At 43.6% G+C, this 12,571-nt stretch overlaps 1 protein-coding gene across 7 annotated transcripts in view; it reads right to left on the reverse strand.

Annotated features, from left to right (window-relative positions):
• LOC130912906 (citron rho-interacting kinase) overlaps window positions 1–12,571 on the reverse strand; it is a 120,196-nt gene that overhangs the window by 5,508 nt on the left and 102,117 nt on the right. For all 7 annotated transcript variants that reach the window (XM_057831035.1, XM_057831034.1, XM_057831040.1 and 4 more), the window contains 5 exons: window positions 11,885–12,013; window positions 11,686–11,766; window positions 11,531–11,609; window positions 11,279–11,452; window positions 3,617–3,905 (listed from right to left, as the gene is read on the reverse strand). In XM_057831035.1, the coding sequence (XP_057687018.1) occupies window positions 3,617–3,905; window positions 11,279–11,452; window positions 11,531–11,609; window positions 11,686–11,766; window positions 11,885–12,013 (752 nt within the window). The remainder of the gene's footprint in view (window positions 1–3,616; window positions 3,906–11,278; window positions 11,453–11,530; window positions 11,610–11,685; window positions 11,767–11,884; window positions 12,014–12,571) is intronic.

Genomic DNA, 12,571 nt, shown 5'->3' on the forward strand with positions numbered 1-12,571 from the left:
TTTATCTTCCAACAGGACAATGATCCAAAACATAAAGCCAAATCTACAATGGAATGGTTAAAAAATAAACGTATCCAGGTGTTAGAATGGCCAAGTCAAAGTCCAGACCTGAATCCAATCGAGAATCTGTGGAAAGAGCTGAAGACTGCTGTTCACAAACACACTCCATCCAACCTCACTGAGCTCGAGCTGTTTTGCAAGGAAGAATGGGCAAGAATGTCAGTCTCTCGATGTGCAAAACTGATAGAAACATACCCCAAGCGACTTGCAGCTGTAATTGGAGCAAAAGGTGGCGCTACAAAGTATTAACAACGCAAGGGGGCCGAATAATATTGCATGCCCCACTTTTCAGTTTTTTATTTGTTAAAAAAGTTTAAATTATCCAATAAATTTTGTTCCACTTCACGATTGTGTCCCACTTGTTGTTGATTCTTGACAAAAAATTAAAATTTTATATCTTTATGTTTGAAGCCTGAAATGTGGCGAAATGTTGCAAGGTTCAAGGGGGGCGAATACTTTTGCAAGGCACTGTAGCGTGCAATATGAAACAAAAATAAAACTCCATTTTTAAAATAATATGAATTTATTAGTAATATTGTCACATACTGTATAACCTGGTGCAATCAAAGAACAATCAATATCTTTAGCTAGATCATGATTACTAAAATTTAGGTGACTTTTGTTTTAATTGTATGTCGCACTTTTGGCAATTTCTATCATGTCTTTTGATGGCTGCACTTCAGCTCGCAATTCAGTTTGACTTGAAAGTAGTTCGTTAGTGTGTCCAATTATAAATTAAAAGGTCAATTGATAAAATTAACTTACCGATGCAATCTTTGACTCAGGGAACATTTCTTTTGCTAATTCTGAGAAGTGATCAGCAATAGGCAAATTGTGTTCGGCAACAAATTGGCTGAATAAAATCTCTGCTTTCGTCACGTTTCATTCTGCAGAGTGCATCTTTATGACCAGTGTTGTTAATCTTACTTTTAAAAATTATAAAAAATAATTAATTACAGTTACAAATTACTTCTCCCAAAAAGTTATTGAGTTAGTAACTCAGTTACCTGAATGTAAGAGTAATTAGTTACTTGGCAAAGTAACTGGTGTTACATTTCATGTTTGTTTTTTTGTTTTATTTCCCGAAAAACAATACAAAACATAAAAAACATAGTAACCTTTGCTATGTTTGGAAGTCATTTAATGTTGTGAATCAACCGTTAAAGTTGTTAAAATTGCTCCCGTTTTTGCATTAGTTCCCTTCTGTCTACTTTCGACATGTGAAAGTTGTAAAGCTGTTTCATCATTTAAAGATAGATTCAAGTCGAGATTTTGCCAATTTAGGAGTATTTTAGATAAAAAGTTACTTAAGTTCACTACGGCAGAGCCTTTCTGAGAAGTCTACTGCTTTAATATGGCGGCTGTTTACTAACGCCGCCAAGTCTGTCATTTTGCATCCAGTTCTATATGCATGTGATATCTAGTTAAGCATCAAGTGGGCGTAGATCAGTGCTTCTCAATTATTTTCTGTTATGCCCCCCAAGGAAGACGTAAATGTTTCGCGCCCCCCCAAACTCTGCCGCCACTGTAAATAGTATCATTTGTCTATAATATTATAGTGTAAAGCGCTTTGAGCGCCTTGAAAGGTGGAAAAGCGCTATATAAGTATAACACCATTTACCATTTACTATTATAAGTACGCCTCTGCCTCATATTGTGTCCTTTTTTTCTATTAGAGAAAATAACAGATCAACTTATAAAGTATAACTTCATCAACATTGTTTTGTTTGTAACCGAAAAAACTTAACGCGCATCAATTTGCCTGAATTTAAAAAAAAGTCACATCCAAACTGTAAAAATGCACTCAAGGTACATTTTTGACCATTTGATACTGAAAAATAGTCAGTAAATAATAACAAATTCAAATTGATTAGAAACATTAACTCATGACGACAATCCGCCAAAAAATTTGACTGAAAAAACAAAACCGAATAGAAGAAAAAAAAAAAAAGTGTCTTTGGACAGAAGGACAGTTTTTATTTTCGCTGCTCACAGTATCACCTCCAGTTTGCAATTGTGTGGGGTTATTTTGCACTGAGCATGCTAACAGTGCTCACTGGTTTACTTATATAACACTGACAAAGCGGGACGACTGTTGGCAATATTCGGCACGTTTTCCCTGAAAAACAACCAAGCGGCTTAGCCATGAGATTGGGGTCTAATGTCTTTAAGTGGCGTCTTAATTGATTTGGCTTCTGGCTGTCCGCTATAATCATTTTTAGACACAGTAAACAGTGGTCTTTCCTCATCTCCCACTGTATTAAATGTCAAAGCCAAAAGGCAAACGGCCCGAAAAAAGCGCATTCTCGGCGGCCGAGGGAGAACCGTAGGTGAGGGCGGTCGTCGTGACGATCCCAAGCCGAAAATGGCATTTCTACGGCAGACACGTGAGAACCGGAGAAGACAGCGGGTCGCTGCGTGAGTCCGGTCGGAAAACTGCTTTCAAAAACGGCGCACAGCTCTTCATATCTCTCTTCTGTGTGCTCTTGCTTACTTCAAAAATACTGCGCGCACTTTGAAAATGAGAGCGCCACTGCAACCCACTGAGTGGATGTGCAAGTAAACTTTATTCTAGTACGACAAAAAAAAAAAAAAAAAAAAAAAAAAAAAAAAAAAAAAGCAAGTTCCCCGAGGTCACATGCGCCACTCCTGGCATCGCTCTGCGCTGCCACTATTTGCGCTGCCACAGCGCCCCACTATTTGAGAAGTACTGGCGTAGATTGTAGGCTGTCAGCTACGAAGGTTAATTACAACAGAGCCTTTCTGAAAAGTCTACTGCTTTAAGATGGCGGCTGTTTACTACCGCCACCGAGTCTGTCATTTTGCATCCAGTTCTATATGCATGTGATATCGAGTTAATATGAAGTGGCCGTAGATTGTAGGCTGTCAGCTACAGTCAGGAATTTTTAAAGCCACCTAGCCTAGCATCGCGTTTGCAACAACGTCACAACACTCTTTCCTCCTTCTCACTCCCCCTCTTCTCTCTCCGTGTGTTAGACTTTTCATGCGTCATTCAACCAACGTTTTGCCGATTTACGAGTATTTAATATAAAAAGTTACTTAGGTTCGCTAGGAAGGTTCATTACAACAGAGCCTTTCTGAAAAGTCTACTGCTTTAAGATGGCGGCTATTTACTAATGCCGCAGAGTCTGTCATTTCGCATCCAGTTCTATATGCATGTGATATGTAGTTTAGCATCCTGGGGCGTAGATTGTAGGCTGTCAGCTACAGTCAGGAAATCTTAAAGCCGCCTAGCATCGCATTTGCAACAGTGTCACAACACTCTTTCCTCCTTCCCACTCCCGCTCTTCTCTCGCCGTGTCTCTGACTTTTCTCGCATCATTCAACCAATGTAGTAACGCACATTGTCTCTTTGCCGAAACAGTGACAAAATCCAAATGGAGAAAAAAAACGTAATGCGAGAAGAACGTACGGCGTACACATTTAAAAATCAGTGCTTACTTGTACAAATTCACCCGAAACCGTACAAGTTGACGGGTATGCAGATGACAAGTGAATGATAGAAATACTTTGGAAGTGAGTCAAACACAAGTACCTTGTTAACAGGAGCCAACTGTGTCCGCACAGATCCGGCAATGAGTCGGTTGTTGTCTCCGAATCGTCCCGGCGATCTCTCCCTGCGGCTGTCCAGCACCCTCCCCGGCGACTTCTCCCTGTCCAAGGGGCGGGCCGGCGACTTATCTCGTCGAAACTCAGTGCGTCCCTCTCGATAGCGGTGAGGGGTGCTGGGTTCTCGGTGCAGACCCTCGTGACTGCCGGGGCCTGAGGTCAAGCGCTTGGTGATGTGCTCAGAGTAGGTGGGGGGACCTCGCTTGGTGGGGCTCCTGCAAAATTACAGGAAAGATGGAGTTGGAGTCGATGGAGTAGCCTGCCAGCAGGTGGGGCTGTTGCTCTGTTCTTACCAAATGTAATTTTCTGGGCCGTGAAGCTAGTGCCAATTTCAACTGGGTAATATATTCCAGAATTGGATCACAATTCTCGAAAAATAAACCTTCACATTTATGATTTTCTGCTACAAGTCAATCAATTACAGTATATGTAATGAACTATCAAAGATTTGGTCATTAGGCGGTGTGGGACAAAAGGACAATGATATTAAAGTTCAGTGTTGTGCATGTATGCGTTCAATGAACAATCGTTCAGGAACACGTTCATATTTTGGGCGATCGTGAATTGAACGCATCCTCTTTCTGTCTCATGAATGCACTCTAGCAGTTGTGAGCGGCGTTCATAACCTGGTTCATGAGGTCAGCATTAGAGCCTAAATCCATCCATCCAACCTGGCAACACAAACTGTCTGTAACGACCAATGTTGTTAATCTTACTTTAAAAGAGTAATTAATTACATTCTACATTCTAGATTTTACTTCTTATTTTTGCCAGAAACGCCAACAGTGGCTCAACTAGTTTCACCAATGAGATGTCGGAATAATACTCGCCTGATTGACTCCATTAAACCAATCAGACTCAAGCTTGCCAACAGAGGTGGGTAGTAACGCGTTACATGTACTCAGTTACATTTACTTGAGTAACTTTTTGATATAACTTCTTCTAAGAGTAGTAGTTTTACTGAGCCATACTTTTTACTTTTACTTGAGTAGATTTGTGAAGAAAAAACGCTTCTCCTACTCCGCTACTTTGGGCTACACAAGAGTCATACATTTTCCCTCTTTATTCTACATATGAGATTTTGGTAACACTTTACAATAAGGGGTCCCTTAATTAACATTAGTTAATGCATTTTTAGACAAAAACTAATGTTTAAGTAACATTACAATAATTAATATAATTGCTTATCTAACATTTATTAATATATTAATTAACATGAGTTAAAGCATTAGTTAATGCATTCGTTAATGCATAACCAGATAGTAACTAATGGTTTGGTAAAATTAAAAAAAAATATAAGCCTATATAGGGTTAGGGTTTGTTAAGTTAAGCCTTTATAATTTCTTAGTTAAGGGACGCATGTGCTACACTTTACAATAAGGGTCCAAAAAGCATTCAGTAATGGTTAATAAAGGTTAAGGGGAGGGAAGTTAAGCATTTATAATTTCTTAGTTAAGGGACACATGTGCTACACTTTATAAGAAGGGTCCAAAAAGCATTCAGTAATGGTTAATAAAGGTTAAGGGGAGGGAAGTTAAGCATTTATAATTGCTCAGTTAAGGGACACATGTGCTACACTTTACAATAAGGGTCCAAAAAACATTCAGTAATGGTTAATTGAGATAAAGTAATACTTATGAGGTACAGTACGTTCACGTGAAATAATACTATACTTAAGGTTAGGTTAGCAGCACCCGAGGACTCACAGAGCAATGTTTCTCATTTTAAAATAACAATCACTTACTAGTACTAGTTAATAACTATTTATTAATCCACTAATGTATATGTGAATTAATACTAATTAATGTATTATATATATTATAACCTAACCATAAGTGTGGTATTATTTCACATGAACGTATATTTTTAATTTTACCAAACGAAATCGCTGGTATGGGAATACTTCAGCTACACAAAAGTTACAGACGGCCGCGGCTTAGAGGAGGAGGGCCAACTGACATGTAAAACATGTTTGTGAAGGGTGGCTGCCAAGGAGGCAATACCAACAATATGAGTTCGCATTTATACTATGGTAAATTTAAGGTTAGTCAACAACGATAAAGAACATTTCCCACCAGCTACGAGAGTTAACTCCAGCATGTTTAGTATGTCTAGCGGTTGTAAAACCTGTTTTTTTTTTCTCTCTGGCAACTGTCTGTGCTGAGTAAGACGGTGTGTGTATAATGTAAATATGATACGAGTCATACACACGTGCTTTTTATGGAAAATATTCAATTATTTTTGTTCAAATGGTAATAATATCGAGTTGTGGCTGTGAATTTAGGCTCATATAAAGGACTGCATTTATTTTAATTTTATCTAGAATAATTTATTTATTTTAGCTTAACATTATACTTATGTTGTAATTTACTGATATGTTTTAAAAAAATGAAAATCCTGTTCAATTTTTTTTTTTTTAACCCAGATATCTCAACATAACACCTTTTAGAGCTGTAATTGCAATACCGCGAAACCGTGATTGTTAGGTTTTGTTTGTTTTCTCCTAGTGTGACTTGTCCCTGTGATTTCCCATTGTTTTCACCTGTGTGTGTTCTCCCAGTGTATCCTGCAATCTGCATCCACCTGTGTTACCCAGCTGTTCCTCGTTGTCTCCTTACCCCTTGTCTGCGTGTGTGTATATAAAGACACAGTTTCTGGTCACTCCTTGTTGCGTCATTGTCTATGTCAATGTCAGTGTCTGCGTCAAAAAAAGTTGAAGTCCTGTCCAAGCCCTCGTGTATTAGTCCCTCCGGTAAAGTAAGTTTTGTTTGAAACTTGCCTTTTTGATCCCCAGTCCTTTTGTTTGTAATTTGTGCCTTTGGTTAGTTATAATTAAAACATTTTTTGAGTTCCCTGCAGCTGCCTTTTTTTCTTTCCCTGCATTTGGGTCCACACCACCTGCCTGCCCGCTCATTCCTGACAGAATGACGCAACCACTAGTGGACCCAGCGGGAAAAATCCAGCACCGGCATGCACGCCGACGAACATCCGCCTGTTCCCCTGATTATATTCTGCCTCGCCACGTTTTTTTAGATCAAGATTTTTCTGATTTTGAAGATCACAATTCATATGATTTCCTTTCTGACACAGACTCCGACCCAGGTTTTGATTCCATGCCCTATTCTTCACCCTCTCAGTATTTGTCACGCCTCGGTCATTCCACGCCCCCTTTGCAGCCTTTTTCCCTGGACCCTTACCTGGGTTCCTGTTTGGCCATCTACACTGGACCTCCGCGTGGTGGCCGGCGGCCCTCCTTCGATTTCACCACGTAATGTGCCACCCAGTCTGCCACAGAACATCGTCCGGAAGCCTCGGCGTGCTCGTCCATGCCAACGGCATTGACCCGCGCCGGCTCCCCGCAGTCCGCTGCCCGCGCCGGCTCCCTGCAGTCAAGTGCCCACGCCGGCTCCCCGCAGTCAAGTGCCCGCGCCGACTGCTCCTGTTCACTCCTGCGGCGCCGGCTCTCCGCAGTCAAGTGCCCGCGCCGACTGCTCCTGTTTACTCCTGCGGCGCCGCTGCTGTCCCGCCAGCAGACTCCTGCGGCGCCGACTCCGCTGCTGTCCCGCCAGCAGACTCCTGCGGCGCCGACTCCGCTGCTGTCCCGCCAGCAGACTCCTGCGGCGCCGACTTCGCTGCTGTCCCGCCAGCAGACTCCGACGACGACTCCGCTGCTGTCCCGCCAGCAGACTCCGACGACGACTCCGACGACGACTCCGCTGCTGTCACGCCAGCAGACTCCTGCGGCGCCGACTCCGCTGCTGTCACGCCAGCAGACTCCTGTGGCGCCGACTCCGCTGCTGTCCCGCCAGCAGACTCCTGCGGCGCCGACTCCGCTGCTGTCCCGCCAGCAGACTCCTGCGGCGCCGACTCCGCTGCTGTCCCGCCAGCAGACTCCTGCGGCGCCGACTCCGCTGCTGTCCCGCCAGCAGACTCCGACGACGACTCCGCTGCTGTCACGCCAGCAGACTCCGACGACGACTCCGACGACGACTCCGCTGCTGTCACACCAGCAGACTCCGACGACGACTCCGCTGCTGTCACGCCAGCAGACTCCGACGACGACTCCGACGCTGTCCCGCCAGCAGACTCCGACGACGACTCCGACGCTGTCCCGCCAGCAGACTACGACGACGACGCTGTCCCGCCAGCAGATTACGACGACGACTCCGACGCTGTCCCGCCAGCAGACGACTCCGACGCTGTCCCGCCAGCAGACGACGACGACTCTGTTCCTGGTCCGACCGACGACTCCGTTCCTGGTCCGACCGACGACGACGACTCCGAGCCTGACCCGCCGCACGACGTCTTTGCCGCTCCTGCTGCTGCTTGTTTTCTGCCATGGCTGGGTGGCATAAATGATCGAGCCAGTTACCCTCGTCCTGGAAGTCTGCTCCCCATCGACCTGTGCGGGTGCCCCACATCTGGCGCCGAAGACGCCCGCCTGATCGACCCGTACGTGCGTCCTACGTCTGGCGCCCTGGACGCCCTCCCGATCGGCCCTTGCGGTTGGCCCACTTCTGGCGTCCTGGACGCCCGCCTGACTAGCCCCGACGGGCTGATGTTGCTCCCTCCCTTGGGATTTTTTTTCCCTTGACGACGTCTGGGATCCATCCCTTGGGGGGGAGGGTATTGTTAGGTTTTGTTTGTTTTCTCCTAGTGTGACGTCCCTGTGATTGCCCATTGCTTTCACCTGTGTGTGTTCTCCCAGTGTATCCTGCAATCTGCATCCACCTGTGTTACCCAGCTGTTCCTCGTTGTCTCCTTACCCCTTGTCTGCGTGTGTGTGTATATAAAGATACAGTTTCTGGTCACTCCTTGTTGCGTCTTTGTTTATGTCAATGTCAGTGTCTGCGTCAAAGAAAGTTGAAGTCCTGTCCAAGCCCTCGTGTATTAGTCCCTCTGGTAAAGTAAGTTTTGTTTGAACCTTGCCTTTTTGATCCCCAGTCCTTTTGTTTGTACTTTGTGCCTTTGGTTAGTTATAATTAAAACATTTTTTGAGTTCCCTGCAGCTGCCTTTTTTTCTTTCCCTGCATTTGGGTCCACACCACCTGCCTGCCCGCTCATTCCTGACAGAGATATTTTGGCTTAAAGTGCATGTGACACAAAAAAGCATGGTTATTTCATAATACACGCGGTATTTTATGCCCCTGAATGATATGGACCACTTGGATGTGTGTGGAAGCGATCGCTATATTTATTTATTTTTTTTAATCCCGCGCCATGAAAATGAGTGACTTCCAGCTTTGGTCTTGCATTGAGGAGGAGGGCGCTGTGACGTGTACGGTAGAAGACGTCCTCTTTACTATACAGTGTACTGTTGTGTATGAGGACGAAGGATTCAGCTGATTTTGCAGATTAATACGTTTATTTTTCGCATCACGCCAGCCAAACGGCTGCAGAAAAATCATTCTGCATGAGGGAGAGGCGTATGCGCCTTTTTGGAGTTTCAAAAGGTTCCCATTCACCATGGATATTTACTGTGGGACCATTGGACTTACGAGGAAGTGAGTAAACATCTTGTTTTGTATTATGTCAAATATGAATACAGCGATTACAAAGTAAACACTACAAACTTCCTTTAAATAAAGGACTACTTACGTTTGATCATTGATAGGCATGTAAAAAGCTCTCCTCTGCTCATTAGCAGCACGTTAGCTGCACAACAACTCCAGCCACCCTCCTCCGGGGAACGAACTGTAAATTGCTCTCCGCCGGGCGGTTTGCCGATCCGCGAAGACAATCGACAACCGGGTCGTCATGTCAAATAATCCAGGCTAGTAATGTGTGATTTTCCGCTTCGAAGACTTTCAAACATCACTCGGTTCGGGTTAGCATGTCAGCTAGCTGTCACGCCTTCTGGTTTGTTTACATTCTCCGAAGCCAGGGAAGGGAAATGACATATGTCCGATTTGGGTGTCATAAAATATCGTTCGGGAGGTGCGACAGTAAAGGTGAAGTCGACAGTTTTGACCATTATGGAGTAATTTTGCCATGTCGTCCTGAATAAATGCATTTTTATTATTTCATATTCCATTCAGCACAAGACTGTTATTTGTCATGACCATGCCATTTATTTAGCAATTGGGGAAAATATTTGGATCAAAAGAATATCCTGTAAAAATATTGAAGTAAAGAGACACAAACAATGACATTTTGCCGCTCTCAACGTCGCATTCTCCTCGTTGTGAATAGTTCCCCTTCGACGGGCTGACTGGTCCTTCTCAAGCCATTTATATAGCTATTGGGGAAAAATACTTGGATAAAAGGAATATTCTGTAAAAATATTGGAGTAGAAAGACTGAAACAATAGCCACGTTTACATGCTGACTTTTATTCATACCGATTCAAATAATTCCGAATGGAAATTTCAGATCAGCTGTTTACATGTCACTTCATCTATTCCGATCCAGCGTTTACATGTGTCTGCCTTTATTCCGAAAGGACGTTTGACAACTGCCGTCTGACATGCGCAGATTAATCAAAACAAAGCGTCACGTTGCAAAACATGGAGATCGATCATCAGATCAGCTGCTGTTTTAACTTTTCGAGTGGAAACAAAACTTCAGAATGACACGCCGTTCATTTAAAAAGTTGTGTGGGCTGGTGGAGGGATTCATGGATATAAACTTTCCGCCGGACTCCAATTAGGTGCCATGTTGAAAGTGACGTTACTTACGTCACCAAGTGACGTCACCACGTCAGTACGGAGCATATGCAGAAAGAACGCAACCAGACACCATTCCGCTTCCCTGTTTACATGATATAATTTTACTTCTAATCGGTTTGGGAAAAGGAATATTCCACCCCTGTGAAACGGAATGAAATTCCATTCGGTTTGGGCCTGTTCATTCCGAATGAGGTGTTGAACACATTTATTCGGTTTGAACAATTGAACAAATGAGCAATTGGAATATTTGGCTCGTGGCTAATGACATTTTGCGGCTCTCTTCGTCGCGTTTTCCTCGTTCTGAATAATTCCCCCTCAATGGGCTGAATAGTAAAACTGATGAGCCCAGTCTACCGCTGACGTCATCCACCTGTTGGGGACGCTAAAGCCCTATAATGGTAGGCGTGGCTAACCGGCAGATTAAAAGACTAATTTCTAGTCATCTGCGCTTTGCTAAATTGTTGTATATAGTCGAATCGTCTCGAAATATGATTCTAATTCACATAATAATGCCATTTAAGACTTTTTTTCTCGTGTCGTATGCTCTTTAAGGTTATCATACCGTCATAATATCATGTCGTCACATGCCTACTCCAGACTTATTTGTTATTTTTTAAACTATGTCTAGCAAATTTTCCTTTTCCTTTTTTTTTTTTTTTTTTTTTTTTTTAAACTTAGTTTATTCATTTATTTTAAGATTTGGTCTCAGGACAAGTAACTTAACTCAGAAACTGCATGTTTTAGTGTTTTGCATACGGATTATTTTTAATTTGTTTGGTGCGACAAAAAAAAAAGATGTCCTCCATTTCTGGAATAATCCAGCTCCATCCTTACAGCACTGACAGACATTCAATCTATTGATTTGAAATCGGCCTGGTTCACACATACGTATATACACATACAGTGGTGAATTTCACTCACCCTCTGCTGGAGCCGGTCCTCTGCAGCTCCCCCGACTCTCGGATCAGACTGCCCTTACAGCAGATGACTCGTAGTTTGTTCTGGTAGGACGAAGCCAGATAAATGGCTCCGGAAGAGATAGCTGGGCCCAGATAGCGAGGGCTGGGAATATCCAGGTGAGCCAGCACCGAAGGACTGGGAAGATAACAGAATGTGAAATGGAGGTCCAACGTGAACTTTAAAGTCCTTGAAATTCAATCAAAAGTGGCTCACCCCAAAGCGGAGTGTCCCTGAACTTCGATGACGTCCAGTGAGTTGAAGTACGTGACAAAAAGGTAAGGCTCTCTGTACGCTGCAACACAGACCACACAAAATTGAAGTGCTTTCAACACAAAATGAATAATAAAGTGGATTTATAGAGTATTCACCAAAGGACAAAGGCAGGCGGCTCCACTTGATGTCGTCGGTACGGCTCCTCCGTCCATATGTGTCCACGAACACACCAAACTCTGCGAGATATGCCAAAATATCACAACAACAACAATATTCATTGGATTTGAAAACCCCAAAAGTTTATCTTCGTAAAACTGAGATTTTTGTTTGTTCTTTGCGGATGTGCGTACACACCGTGAAAACACAGTAGGTACTCCTCCTTCTGTATGTTGCTGGCCACCTGCATGATGGAGATGGGGAAGCTGTGGGACGAGGCGGCAAACACCGCTGAGGCCAGTGACATGTCGTTCTTGTCCAGGAACTCTGAGGCATAGCAAACACAGGACACAGCTTGAATATCATCTAAGGCAGGGGTCCCCAACGACCGGGCCGCGGACCGGTTTGGTACCGGGACGCACAGAAATAATTTATTAACGACCGCATTCTGGCCGATTGACTTTGGCCTGTGCCTCTTAACACACCAATATCCCTGTCCACTGTAGATATACACCTACAGGATAGGAGGTCGTCATAGAAATGCATTGATTGGACTGTTAGCAGTACATCTTGTTTTGTATATCTATGTGCGTTTGGCCTCGATAATAACGTGTGACGTAGGTTGTCGGCCATCACATTTGTTCCTGGAAATAATTAGCCACCACACTAGAATGGCTGAAAAACAGACGTCTTTGGACAGATTTTATACGGGGAAAAGGGAACCTGACGAACCATACGATGAGCCTACAACCTCGAAGAAAACAAAATCTATGCTAACTTCCCAATCACTAAAGACCCACGAACTGCGAAGGAGTGGATTCGTGACCCGTATGTGAATAAACCGAGTGATTCGAGCATGTCTGTGCGACCGGAATATCTTCTTGT

The sequence above is a fragment of the Corythoichthys intestinalis genome, chromosome 3 (assembly GCF_030265065.1).
Source record: "Corythoichthys intestinalis isolate RoL2023-P3 chromosome 3, ASM3026506v1, whole genome shotgun sequence".
NCBI classification, from domain to species: Eukaryota; Metazoa; Chordata; class Actinopteri; order Syngnathiformes; family Syngnathidae; genus Corythoichthys; species Corythoichthys intestinalis.